Below are 15,188 nucleotides of genomic sequence, written 5' to 3' on the forward strand. Positions count from 1 at the left end.
GACCCTAGCCTAACAGATCTCATTGGGTCTGGCTGCACTATCTTCCTCTGTGGCCTGGTAAGGCTGGACCTGGTCAGGGGGAGGTGATCAGAGAGCCTGCCACTAAGTCCATCAGAAATTCTTAGCCCAAAGACCTCAGTAACCACATAAATGGTGCTTTAAAGCTCTTGCTGCTATCTAGTGCATTTAATGCATCATGTCAACGTTAACTAGCTAAAAAGGTTACGAACGACACGAGAAACCTCTAACATTTATATGGTTTCAAAGTATTTTCACATCTTATTGGAGTCTTCTAATACACTCAAGAAACCACAAATTTAGAGTTTACATACTTGCCCTGAAGAGTAAAACTAGAATTATGGCTAGATACAAAGCTAGGCTTATTTGTATCTGAAGTCTGGGCTTTTCACTGTACCATCACTTTATAGATGAATGTTTCGTGCTAAACAGGGGAAGTGATTGGATCATCATTTCCTTAGGAAAGAATACATGGCTGGAGTTAAACTTCAATGCCACAGCCCTGGCCTAGTAAGTATGAAGTCCTGGGTCCAGCCACAGGACAGAGAAAGAGAAAGAAGATAGAGCTGGGAACATGAGACTCGTGAGCCCCTGCCCAGAGCTCTCTCAACTACATGCTGGCTCAGTAAATTAGAAAAAAAATTCCTAAATGACCACACAGTTAAAATGGTGACTGGTACACAATGCTACACTTTTCTGAAGATTCCACAGTATATGTGCCTGGTTCTGCATAGTGCTAACTTGATGACACTTGCAATCCTCAGCTTATTTAATGTAGTTGGGAGGCAAATGAGATTCCAGTGCCCCTGTTGTGCATAGGTGCTCAAGGAGCATTTCCTGCATGGCAGGGGAGTGCCCTATATTTACAGTATCTGATCCAGTTTAGTAACGAGATTAAATGTTAAAATTAGCCTCATAAAACTTTTCACCCTAGTTCACACAAAAACAATATTCTGAGATTATGACTTGCAATTTTTCATGAGTTGATTTATATGAACAAACCTATAAGGTTTTGAACCATTAAGCATTCGATTTAGAACAAAAAGTAGTGTACAGAAGAATAAACTGAGAAATAGAGCAGATTTGTTTCCTGTAATAATTATGAACAATATCTCAAACTCAGCATCCTTGGACCACTGAGCTGTGTAGGATGAATGTGCTAATTAATCAATTACTACCCAACAACATACCGTTTGTTTACTGAGATGCACTAGAAACATGTGCAGATCTAGTAATTATTAATCATCTTCAGTAACAAAGATGACTCAAGTTCACCTTCATATTATTAATAGAGCATGCAGTTAACGTTAACATCTTGCTTTATCAGAAACAGCAATAACGAATAAAAGAAAAGAGCTGAACCACAAATTGTGGTTCACTGAGACACTGGCTTGGACTAATACACGTATCACCACAGCAGACTCACACGCATCTCACCTGTGACCAGATGTTCTCTCCACGAAAATGCAACTTTGACAAACTAAGCTTTTATTTTAAACAAAACTCTAAGCTTTCCAAAAAGTTGTATACACACAGGCACACACACAGTAGAAGCCCAGGCAGGCATCTCAAACAAAATTCACACTTAGAACTTGACAACAGACTTGGATTTGTGATCCTTGTTCATAGTGTCCAAACTCCTTAACTCATGACTCACTTTAAACATTTTAAAACATACTTTCCCATAGGCATATAAAGAATTAGTTTGCAGCAAATATTGCAGCTGATCTAATTTTGGAAAAAAAAAATCAGTTTTTTGGATTGATAATGATCATATACCCTTTTACCCCAAATTCTCTTTGAGCCAGATCACCTTCTAGATGTTAGACTGTGTCGGCTACATGGATACTGAATCTGGCCTACCTGACAAACCATGCATTTATTATAGTTCTGCCTTTATAGGTTCAAGTTCCCGCCCCAGCACCAGCTTGCTCTGACTGCAGACCTCACTGCCCCTCTTGAAACTGTTTCTCCAGCTTGGCAATGAGGACTTGAAACAGTGTTTAGATGAGACAATAGAAGCAAACCAGCCAAGACCTAATAAATGCTCAGAGAGGGGCAGATATTATGATACTGATATTAGTGCTCTCTGCGGTCATTTCTAGCTTAAAAAATACTAAAACATGGACATACAGATAAAATGGTATTTCATACAATGAAAATCATAAATGCATATCAACTTTTTGAAAGTTTTCTCCAAGGGGTGGGGAAAATGGAGAAAACTTAGTATGACAAGATAAAAGCGAAAATTCTGTTCCATTTGAAAATGCCAGTGGAATTTTCAAAAACCTTTACTGACAAATCATAAATCAGTAAGCAGTCTTCTCTATTTCCATTATAAAATGACTCAGGGCCCTTTTAAGTGGAGAGCTCCCTTAGGGCAGTATTTGTTTATAGATCATTACCTACTTGACAGTGAGACCGGGGAGCAGGCAGAGACGTTGAAGATCAGCAATGGAGCCAAAGCATCTTCAGGATTTGATCTGAAAGTTATTTGTGTTACAAAAACTGTTCTAGACTTTTCATAAATATTTCTGTTAATAAAGTAAGGCTCCCATTAAAAGCCAGGGCTTTGACTATGATCCATGTAGAACGTGAATTTGACTTTATTCTGCCAGCTTTACAAAGGCAACTCCAAACCCTGACTATATACTATGAAGGCTTGTAAGCCTGAGAACATGCCCACATGATGGACTCCATTATCTATCAGCATATATGTTTATCTGGGTTACAAAGTTATAAACATATTTTTTCGCCACCAGATATCAGAGTGCCAACGCCTACACCAGACAATGGGAGTAGAACTGCCTTTAATGAAAAGCTCACTGGTAGCCGGGGACAGGGTTTTTATACTTGATTTTTTTAGATGATCTTGGATACATTTCCTACCTATTTTGTAGTTTAATTTCTTCATCTGCCCAGATTAACATTTTAAATAAACTAGATTAAAACCATTGATCCTACATAATATAAGTTCCTTTCTCCAATATCCCTCAATATACTAATCATATTCATTTTCATCCATCCCCATTTATTAAAAAATAGTGCCTACACTAAGCCAAGTGCCAGCCTAGGTACTGGGGTCGCAGAGCTTTAGAAATTACACATGTATCCTTAGCACCAGGAAGTTCATGTCATGATGAAGGGAATGTTTGGACACAGGTGTCTGAGGACAAGGTCTTCAGATCCACCATCCACAGTAAGCACTTTGCCAGAGTAATTCTTACACTCTTTACAACAGCAGCCCCAGCAGCCAGCCAACTCCTTGGAGCTTTCAGAGAACATCAATGAGTTCTACAAAAGACTCAAGAAGATCTAAGTAAGAATACAGTGTTCCTTTCCTTTCCTAGCCTTTTCCATGGAGATAACCTGGCATAAAGCCCATATATATTGTCCTTGACAAGACAGTGTAAGAGTACGGGGGGAACAGTAAGCAGTGTTTGCCACTGATGGGGAGAATTGATGGACATTCATTTGACTGTAGGGGTAGCTAACCCCACTGTTTTTAGTGCTGACCTTGGCTTAGAGGGCATTGAGCCACCAAGCAGAGATAGGTACCAAGGAAGCTGGGGTCTGAAGGTATTTTGGCTAATTGTGATTACATCCTAACCATGCTGGAATAAGAATTGGGCAAAATCATTTCCATAGTCATCCTTCCTTAAAACAATAGTCATTAAGGCATAAACTGGAAATTTTAAAGGAAATCTTAAATATAAGCATTTTAACCTCATATTTGTAAGTCTTCCATATTTTACTAATGTGATGACATATGCATGTTGCATGATTTCCTTAATTTTTCCTTTGAGAATGTAAGTGAATTAAAATCTACATCCTAATCCTGCTCTGTGTTAAATCACATTATTACAATACAGTGGTGTTTGTTTATCTACAGGTGTTTGCTTATCCCAAGATCTCAGAACATACCTGAAACCTCAAATATACTGAACCCTATATGTCCTGGTTTTTTCCTATACATACATATTTATGAAAAATTAATTTATAAATATATTGGTCATAATTTATTTTACAAATAAATATAACAATTCTAACAACATATTGTAAGAAGTCATGTGAATGTCGTATTGCTTCTCTAAACAGCCTGTACCACACTCACTCCTCTGGTTTGCCATGGACAACAAGGTTCAGGTAATAGGGAACTACTTTAAATCAGGATCTCACTGTAAGGTCATAAGAACCATAGGAGATGGTTGTAATAATACACACCTACAGGTCCAGCTACCTGGAAGGCTGGGTGGCAGGACTGCTTCAGCTTCTAAGTCTGAGGTCAGCCTAGTAGCACAGTGTGACCTTGTCTTAAAGCACAAACAAAAAAGGCCCAATAACAACACCATGAAAAGAAATAATATGCATGCATGCATACACGTGTGCACAAACACACACACACAAGACTAAGTCTAAATAGATACTTTTTCTCTAGATCCTTAATAAACACTAAGAACAATGGTTGGAGATGTAGTTCAGTAGTAGAGTAGTTGCTTAGTATCCATGAGGTGCTGAATATGCCCCATACAACTGAAAACACTAAGATATAAAAACCTGGACATGTAATTGATATGTGTAATCCATAGATCGGGTATGACAAATATGAATAGTGATGCTATGAATATTCTGATACATGTGGAGAATATAAATGTACAATTTATGTTAGATGTTGCCATAGACTGAATGTGTCTCCCTCCACATACACTCAAATTCATATGCTGAAGCCCCAACACTAATGTGCCTGCCTTTGGAAATAGGGCCTGAGAGGAGGTTAAATAAGTCACCAAAGTGAGGATGAAATCTGACATGAATTGTAAAAAGTAGGTCCACCCTATGAGGATTCAGGGATAAAGCAGCCATCTGCAAGCCAGGAAGAAAACTCTCAGAGGAGCTGAATTGGTCGATACTGTGTATGGCCCTTATTAGAAATAAATTTTTGCCCAGCATAGCTGTTTTCTGAGAGGCTCTACCCAGCAAAGGATGGAAACAGATGCTGAGACTCACAGCCAAAGATTTGGCAGAGCACAGGGAGCCTTCCGGGAGAGTTGGGGGAATGATAGAAGAGTGCAGAGGGGACAGGAGCTTCACAAGAAGACCAACAGAGCCAAATACCTGGGTCCAGGGGGGCTTTTGGAGACTGAAGCACCAACCAAGGACCAGGCATTCACTTGATCTAGGCTTCTACACATATATACCCAAAGGCCACCTTGGTCTTCTTATGGGTCTCCTAGTAAGGAGAACAGGGACTGTTTCTGACTCTGTTGCAAGATTTTCAATCATTTTACTTTGGTCGGGCTGCCTTGCCAGGCCACCATGAAAGAGGATGTACTCAGTCCTGATGTGACTTGAAGTGCTGGGATGGGTTAGTATATGTGTGTGTGGTGGGGAGGGGGCTTTCCTGAGTGGTAGGGGAGGTGGAAGGAGAAAGAAGGAAAGAAGGAGGGAGGGTGGGAGCAGGAGGAAAGGAGGATGGTGACTATGATTGGGATGTAGAATAAACTATTAAAGTTAAAAGTTAAAAAAATTATATTGTTTAAAACCAGCCACCGAATGACATTTGTCATTAAACATTGTCAAATAAAACAATATAGGTATAGACCTAGTAGTAGTACAAGATCTATCATAAGCCATGCACATATTCACCTATATCTGTCAAAACAATGTATATGAGGCTTGAGGTGGGAGCAAGTTCAAAGTCAGCCTGGGGCATTGCCAAACTGATTTCAGCAGTGTGATAAGAATTCCAATTATGGTCCAGAGCAACGGCTCAGGGTTAAGAGCACTGGCTGCTCTTTCAGAGGATCAGTGTTCAGTTTCCAGCACTTACACAGTGATTTGCAACCAGCAGTGATTCCAGTCCCAATTGATCTGATGCCCTCTTCTGGCTTCTACCAGCACAAGATATGCACACGGTGTACAAACACATAGGCAGGCAAAAACCCGAACACAGGAAACATAAATAAATAAATAAGTCTTAAAAAAAAAAAGAATTCTAATTGCTCCACTTTGGACAAACTTGCTCCATATCCTCATAAACACTTAACATTTCCTATCTTTTCAAAATTGGCTATTATAAAGTATGTGATGCTGCTGTACTGTGCCTTTAATTTCTACTTCTCAAATGATGGTTGAAATTATGCATATTTATTGCATCCTAGCATCCTAGGATGTCTTCACTTTTGACATACCCAGGGCTCTATCTTTCTAATGGAGGGCTTTTTCTTTAATGATTTTTTAGGACAGTGTTCTAGCTACATATATATGACAAACTATTTGCATGACTACAAGGCTCCCAAATTTTGGCATATTAGTGGGATGAACTCGATGTTTGTTGACATATTTCTTCTGGTCTGTAGAAGATTCTAAAATGAAGAGTGGCCTACCATCTATCTGCTTTCATTGGAAGAACTTCTTACATTAGAAAAGAAAAGAGAGGGAGAGTCTAAAAGCCTTGCACTAGGAAAAATCTTTACCAACACAGCTGTGTCTAATATTAGTCCTTCTCTTCACTAGTCCTTTCCAAAGCCTTCAGAATGAGAAAAAAAATAGTGAACTCATGTAATATCTGGTTATGTCTATCAGTAGTTGTTTTTTTTTTTTTAATCTCATATGCTTAGAACCTAGAATCTCTCAGACACACTGCATCCCAGGCTCACAGTACATGTTTAATTCAATCGCAAAAATTTCATTTTTAAATGAAATTTTATATCATCAAAATGACTATATTGCCCAAAGTTACCTTTGAAAATTGACCACGTTAATTTTATGTTAGGTTAATTTAGTGTAGTTCTCATAAGTAATCTCCTCCTGCAGAGATAGGTACTCACTTTTAAGTGAATCATTAAAAATCCACTTTTTAAAAAAAGTCAGTTTCTCTGGAAAGATCAGGATTTTTCTGAATCATACACAGCCAAAGCAGAAGATTCAAGGGGAAAATGGCAGCTGTTTTGCAATTAAAAAAAAAAAAAAAAGAAACAGAGTTGAAAGTCCAGTGATGGTGAAGTTAGCTGGGCATCCTCATTATGCTAGTCCTTGATCTGGTCTGACCTGTGTCTTCACTGTCCAGGCCCCTGTCATTCCTTCCCACTTTCTAAGTCTGCTTCTGAAAACTCATTCATTACTTCATCTACCTGATTTACTTTTAATAAATCCCCTCCCTACTTAAAAGAAAAACCAAGACAACAAACTAGCCATGATTCTGTTGTGCCAGTTTACCTATGAAATTACTATTAAAATGAATTTATAAATGTTTGGAAATAAACATATTGTGCTTATAATGTAAAGGCTGGAATTCTCCGACAGATTTTGTCTGAAAAAGAACTCTTGTTTTGTTTTGTTGGTTTTTCAAGAGTTTCTCTGTGTAGGCTTGGATGTTCTAGACTCGTTTTATGGACCTGGATGGCCTCGAACTCACTGTGATCGAGTGCCTCTGCCTCTGCCTCTGCCTCTCTGAATGCTGGGATTATAGGTGTGTGCCACTGCACCCGACTGACTCTGTTCCTTTTAAAACTTTCCTTCGAAAATGATAGTTCTGCAGCATCTCCCTGCCTCCCTTTAATAATCCTCCCAGCTATTCTGTGTAGCTAAACACATCATGTTCCATCTAATTTTTAATTGTTATATAATAGGAAATCTTATAAAGCTCAGACTATTTGCATGACAAGATCCCCTAAATATTTGATATATTTGTGGAACGAACTCAACACTAACTCAAAACTGATGACTAAAAACAAAGAAATCACTATCCTACATCCTTCTTGAATTTTCAGCAAATAATTGTTATATGGCAGCTACGCACATAATCACCTCATTTGCATAAGGTACTTTCCAGAAACCTCATCCTATTCCTGTGTTCTCCCCACAGAAGCTGAGGTCAAATAAGAGTAATAACACTTCAGAAAACAGGTGGCATGCTGCAAAGTCTGAGAAATGCTTTCCTTGCATGAATACACTAAAAGTGGGTAACAGGGGACCGCAGAGGTCGGTGACTGCCATAGCCTATCCTGGCATTTACCGTGTTCTCAGGAGGGAGCTTTCTCTGAGCTTCGAGGCACTGAGTGAGGAAATATACGACTTCTTTCTTCTTTTCGGTTTTTCTTTTCTTTGTCTTTGTGGGGGGGGGGGGGAGGTAAGACGAGCGTCCCTCTGTATATCCCAGGCTGGCCTCCACCCCGTCCTCACCCCTCAGCCTAGTGCTATGATTACAGGCAAACGCCAGCACACCTGGCGAGGGTCTCCTAGGATTCGGTCTGGACAGGGAACGCGACTGTGAGGACGTGAGTGCTGCCTGAGGCCCCGGCAAAGACCAGGCCTGGGCGTCAGCTCACTCTCCTGAGCACACCTGCAGCGCCTCTGCATCCCCGATGGTTTCCCTGGGGCCCAGTGCCTGCCAGCCGGGCGGGGTCCGAGTTCCGCCGGGCGCTCAGGGCGTAGCTTCAACATTCGCTTTTCCATCCCTGCTCCACGGTTACAAACCGCACCTGAGGGCACAGGTAACAATTTCCCTGCTGCGCGCAGTCGCTCCGCCCTCCCGTCAGCCTGGAGCCGCGGGCCGCTGTGCGCACGCGCTGCACCTCAGCGCGCTCTCACCCGCTGGGCGGTGTCAACCCGGGGAGGGGGGGCGCGCATGCGCGAGCCCGCCAGGCGGCCCCGCCCCTCCCCCAGGGTCCCGGGCCTGCTCCTTGGCGCGCCCCGGCCATGGAAGCCCTGCGCAGGGCCCACGAGGCCGCGCTGCGGCTGCTGCTGTGCGGGCCCTGGGCCTCGGGCGCCGCCTCCCGCCCGAAGCCCCGCGCCTCCGAGGTGCTGACGCGGCACCTGCTGCAGCGGCGCCTGCCGCACTGGACCTCCTTCTGCGTGCCCTACAGCGCGGTCCGCAACGACCAGTTCGGACTGTCGCACTTCAACTGGCCGGTACCGGGCGCCAACTACCACGTCCTGCGCACCGGCTGCTTCCCCTTCATCAAGTACCACTGCTCCAAGGCGCCCTGGCAGGACCTGGCCCCGCAGGACCGCTTCTTTACCGCGCTCAAGGTCATCAACCTGGGTGAGTGGCGGCGCCTCGCCTACCCGGGGACCCCTCCGGCCACCCTGGGCCGCTGGTGCGCGAGCTGGGCCTCCGGGGCCGGCCCTTCGCCTCCCCAGCGGGCTGCCTGCAGCAACCGTGAGGTCGTGCCCTGCCACGGTCCATCCCAGAAGGACCCTGGCACGGGCAGCGAGTCGGGAAACGCCGCCACTTGGACAGTGGTTCAGAAGCTGCTTAGCAGGAGCCCTTCCCGCGCTCATCACTGGGAGCTTCTGGAGGACAAAAACTGGACGGACTTTAAAGTTTCTTTGTCTTTCTGTGAAAACTCAGCAACTGTTTTGCTAAAAGCAGTAGGTTCTCTCCAGGCATCATTTTTTTCTCAGGTGGTAGGCTTAGAAGATATTTGAAAGATGTTGCCTCTTTATTATTTATTTTCCTGAAGATAATCTAATTCTGACGGTTTCTCCTCCCGCTAGATGTTTATGTTCTTTTGGTTTAACGGCAGAAAGGCCCATATCCTCGATTGTAAAAGTGACAGTATTTTATAGATTAGGGAGAAATACAAGTCCTCAAGATGTTTTGGACCTATTAGTAGCTGCTTAAAAAATTAGGTTAGGTTTCAGTCACTCAATCTACACACGGAAGCCGAATCAGTGTAATCCAAATAGTTTTCTTAATCCAAAATTAAAACTAAACTGCATCTGTACTACTTTTATATATAATCCAATGGTTCATTAAGTTTAATAAGGCATGGCATTTATGCTTATATAAGTCATATCACTTATGGGATTTGGGGGCCATTGTCCCATTGGAACTGTCGTAGGCTTAATCCAGGAAGGAGATTACACACCAGTGTATATAATCCTTTTAAAATGTGTTTCAAAACTTGGCTGATGGATTATACAGAGTACGTCCACAAATTCTGAGGTTGGAATAAAGTTGGTATGAGATGATTTGTAAACTTCAGACTGAAAGTATGTGGATATGCCAGAATACTAATTAGAATTTTGAAAATGCGTTTGTTTTAGCGTTTTCAAAAACCAGTAGGAATCATTCTTTTCCAAATATGGAGTGATGGGTTAGGAAAACTATGAGGCCACACTATAGGAAAACTATATAAGCTCAATCCCTTTTTTAAAATGTCACAGTTAAAGTTAACATTTCCTTTGGATACCTGTCATGATTAAGGGCCTCTCTTTTAGAGGTAGGTGGTTAAGACATCAAAAGAAGAAAAAAAATATTCCCACTTCCCACAAAGAAAAAAAGCAAAGCCTTTTCAGAAAAACAACAGCTGTAGGGTTTTGTTTGTTGTTTTATTTTGGTTTTGTTTTTTTAAGCTAAGAGTGGTTTAATAGTCTGTATGGGCGTTTAGAAATTCTGTAAGTGCAGCAAAGTCAGTGTTCCTGAATGCTTTTTCAGGCTTTCTCTGAAATGTTTTTCTGGGCTTTTTACTAATTTAGTAATGTTTATTTTATATTTTCTGTCTTAACTAGGGGAAATATAAAGTAATATCGTCCTAGTCAGCGTACAGTTTACACCTCTGGGTCATCAAGTCTTTAGTCAGGAATAAGGATACAAAGGATTTTCTTCCTTGTCCTCCTTTCTAAATGAGTAGTAATCAGAACATTTCATTTCCATTTTGTAAATAATAAAGATTTCTGTGTACTCATTTGTTCCCTTTCTCCTCCACCTTCCCTTCCATGAAGCTGACATTATACTGATGGTTTATCAGTCTGAGTATCCTGCTGGGAAATAGATTAAGATTTAAGAAAAGCAACTTACCGTTGGAATGAATGGGTAATCTGAGCCTTACCACAAAGTTCAAATTGTTTTAAGTACTTAATTCGATAGTAGTTAACTCAAAATGAATGATTGTGCAAAGAACTGTTCTCAAGTTCATTTTGATGTTCTCTGTCCCCAGTAATCTGAATGTTTTTATTTCATGGGATTTTTGAGATTTTGATTTTGAAGCATACAGACTAAAATTTTTTTTTAATGTATAAAATACAGAGGCAGCAAATCTTCCTCATTAGTGCTTTATTCTCTGCATTCTAGCGTGGAAAACACAAACAAAAACAAAACAAAACAAACCCCCCACAAAACCACAAAGCAAAAAAGCTCATTCATTCCAGGAGAGAAACTACAAAATTTTTGACTACTTATCAACACTGGCCCTGCTCAGTAAACATGACTAATAATGCTTCCTTCACACAGTTATTAGTAAACCAGTAATAATTAATCAGTTTTTTTAATTTTTTCTGTGGGGCATTTATTTGTATGACTTGTTTTCAGTAGTATAAGTTTTAGAAGAATATTTAACTGAGATCAGTGATAGATAGCATAGTAATTCTCAGGGTCAATACCATTCCTTAAACTCTAATGTCGGTTTAAAAGGCATTATTATTATGTATATCTTTCAGTATGTATACAAAACTAATAATTGCATCTACGGCCTTTTAAAATTCCTCACCCCTATTTATTTTCAGGTTTTAGAGTGGTAGTGTCCTATTGGAATTCATTTCTTATTATTTCAGCCTGTACCCACAGTCCTTTCTCAATGCCCACCTTGTCACGGTCTCCTCACCAAATGCCACTTGATGTTCTTTTGTGTTTGTTTTTTTTCTTTTTGGATGGATGACTTGCAGATCACTTTATTATAGTTTTTGAGGATTTATTTTTATGACAGTCCCTTGAGACACTTGAGATTCTCTGCGAGTTGAGGAGGGCAAAGACAGCAGTATACTGTAGAAAGTTCCATAGGCTTCTAGGAGATTCTGTTGTAATGAATTACAAACTGTTTCCTGGCATGTTTCTAAAAGTAGGAAAGTGTGGAGCGGGAGGCATCTGGCTCCCCCCACCCCACCGTCTCATTGCCAGCTGGTGATACCTCTCCTGATATCTCTGGCACCCCAGAGTACTCCCAACGCATATGCTCACAGGGAGCGTGACACAGTGGCGATATTCCAGCGGGAAAGAAATAAAAATTTAGCAGTGCATCAGTCTTGACTGTGTGTTGGTTTCTCTACCAACTAGAAAGAAAGAGATTTTCCAAATGAGCAGTTATCTTTTTGAATTGTCTCTTTCTGCCCATTTCCCACATGGAAGCAATAAATTAATACTTGTGCAGGGCCTATAATACTTGTTTTTAATCTGCGTGCCTGTGATTTTACACACACACTGTGTGTGTATATAGAAGTGTTTTTAATATTTTAATACTTGATTTTAAATAAGTGCCTTAAAAGCTAAGAATTGTGGAAGTCTGTTTTGCATCCAACATGGTGTCATATGCATTCGAATCCATATTTATGGAGAGTATGTATTTAGTTTGATATAAAGCAAACAGCAGTTAATCTAAAATAAAACAGAAACCTTATTAATTGAAATCTTCAAAAAATGAAAGAGAGAGAGACTTGTTGGAGTCCATGCAAGTGGAATGAGATTGTTTTCAAATCAATTGCAACATTACTGGTGAGCATGTTCTCTGGCATGCCCACCACACTAAAATCTTCCTAGACATTGGGTTTTGCCTTAGGCTTGAAGACAGTTGTTTGACCCAGTTTCTAAGTTGTGCAAACATTTCTTTAACCATCAGTGTTCCTATCTATCTTATAAAGAATAACATAGTGGATCTAATAATTGCAGCTTAAGGCAAATAATCAGGGACATTTACAACCAAATTGATGGATATTCTTCTCCAATTGCTTATTTGTGAGAAGACTATAGAATAACTTCATAATTAATTGAAGAAAATGAATTAAGCAAAGTACTTGCGTAATCTCATCTATGGCTTTAAAAATCTAGGCTCACATAATTGCCACCATGGTCCACAAAGAGATAAAAGTCAGCTCTTTGGTAATCATACTGACTGTCAGGTCTTATATTTCTGTTTCTATAGCTTTATGTTAACATTGCTAAAGACATGACATATGTTAGAACATGCTTAGTAAGTACTGATCTTCTTGAGTAACATATTCATTTGTTTTCTAGGTATTCCAACTTTATTATATGGACTTGGCTCCTGGTTATTTGCCAGAGTCACAGAGACTGTTCATACCAGTTACGGACCAATAACAATCTATTTTCTAAATAAAGAAGATGAAGGTGCCATGTATTGAAAGTGTACATTGGAAAATACAATGTCAATTAATTTGTGTGTATATATTGCAATATTTATTTTTGATCACTTAAAATAAAACACTGGCAAACACCTTTGCTTTTCTATAGTGTGAAGTTTTTTTTTAATCTTAAGGCAAATCACTACCTCCCAGAAGGAAGCTTTTTTTCCTATATTGTTGTACATGATAGATGTATAATAACCCACACATGCATATATATATCATATGGGAACTACAAACACATGTGGCTTCATTCTTGTTTCCCTAGTGCTAGGTTAAAGTACAGATAAAAATCGAGTACGTAAACACAGATTCTATAGCTGGATGTTAACAACTTTAATTAACTGTGAAGAAGAAACGTCTATCTCCACAATCGTGGAAAGGGGGAAAGTAAAATGTTGAAAAGGGAAAAAGATGCTGATACTTACTGGAGATGATACTGTATCATTGACAAATTCAAAATACATGGGAATCTGATTGCAACTGAAAACCTAAGCATTCAGCTTTTAAGATTTTGTATGGAAGTGGCTTTTGGTTTTGTTGTTGTTGTTAAACTCTTGTACTATTTATCTGGACAAAGTGATAGGGATAAAATGCAGGTGCACACCTGTGATCCCAGCACTTGGGAGGTAGAGGCAGGAGGATCAAGAGTTCAAATTCACTCAGCTGCAGGGCATCTGCAGCATCACTAGGCAACAAGAGGCCCTAACAAAATAACAGCAAAAAGAACTCAATGTCTTAGTACTTTTTCTGTAGATACAGTTCTTGTCAGTGTAAATGCAACAAGGTGAATGAAATTGATATTCATTATTAAGTTAAAAACAATATGCCACAAAGCTATAAGAAAATTGAGTTCTAGGAAGACCCAGAAAGAATGAGCTTGCCAACTGTTTATAAAAGCAATGAACTGAAATGGCACATATTCACAGATTTACTGACCATGGGGAATGGGCTGAAATTTTAAAAACCTGATACCACTTTTGCATTAGAATTTTATTAAGCTAATTGCATTTTTGAAAACAAAGTCATTAAAAAAATTTATCCTCGGAGATAGTCACAAAATACCCAGATGAATGGTAAATTTCTGAAATTTGGAGTAATTTAGGGAGAACTAAGTAGGACTATTTAATTTCTAAACCAATGGGTGTTTAAGATTTATGATCGCTCTCATAATTACAAACATACATTATATAGCATTTTATGTTAATGTGTTGCTGGTTCTGCAGTGTTTACACATTTTTGTAGGAAAACATTTTACACAGTTTCATCTAACCAACATTTGGATGTTATTTCTGGCAAGTTAATAGGGAAAGTGAACTTCCAGAAATGACTAAGTGAAACCATCAGAATAATGAAGTTATACAAACAGACCCCTAAATATATTTCTTTTAAGTGTGCTACAGGTAGGGAATTGCACTAATGTATGTATTGTTCACTTGTCTAAACACAATTCTAAGTAACAAAGAAGTACTTTAATCAAAGAAGTACTTATGCCAATATATTTAGTCCAGAAAAATATGCTTGACACAAGTTAAATGAAAAGCTTGCCCAAAGAAGATGGTGTTACATTAAGCTTCATTAATAATAAAACCAACTATTAGCATTTTGCCAGGAAGGCATTCCTTACAGATTTTCTCTGTTAAGGACAAAGTTAAGTAACTATAGCTCATACATTTTAAGTCAAACACATTCGTTGCTGCTGATCAAGTCAATTCATGTCGTAAAGGTTTGATCTCAACAAAAGGTTGATAAAATGGTTTTTAATTACCAGACCATACATACAGCTTTTCAACCTGGTTGTACCTCTTTTCACACTGGCCTGTTTGATTTCTGATAATTTGTACTGCTGACTCTGCTTACCTGTTTTTCGATAGCTGTAGTCAGTGTGACTTCCTGTCGTAGGATGATAGGTAAGTCTCCTAGGAGAACATCTTTGACAAACTACCCTATTGATCGCTGTAATTCTCTGCTGCTGCTGCATTAAATGGAGCCTTGATTTCTTGTCTGGTGTGTTAGCTGTGTTAACAATT

At 39.7% G+C, this 15,188-nt stretch overlaps 1 protein-coding gene across 1 annotated transcript; it reads left to right on the plus strand.

Moving 5' to 3' along the window:
- The first annotated feature begins 8,657 nt into the window (after positions 1 to 8,657).
- Positions 8,658 to 13,250, plus strand: C6H15orf61 (chromosome 6 C15orf61 homolog). Its single transcript, XM_060384936.1, has 2 exons — positions 8,658 to 9,064; positions 13,031 to 13,250. The coding sequence occupies exons 1-2, from the start codon at positions 8,719 to 8,721 to the stop codon at positions 13,156 to 13,158; spliced, it is 474 nt and encodes a 157-aa protein (XP_060240919.1). The 5' UTR covers positions 8,658 to 8,718; the 3' UTR covers positions 13,159 to 13,250.
- The last annotated feature ends 1,938 nt before the right edge of the window (positions 13,251 to 15,188 follow it).

The sequence above is a fragment of the Meriones unguiculatus genome, chromosome 6 (genome assembly GCF_030254825.1).
Source record: "Meriones unguiculatus strain TT.TT164.6M chromosome 6, Bangor_MerUng_6.1, whole genome shotgun sequence".
NCBI classification, from domain to species: domain Eukaryota; kingdom Metazoa; phylum Chordata; class Mammalia; order Rodentia; family Muridae; genus Meriones; species Meriones unguiculatus.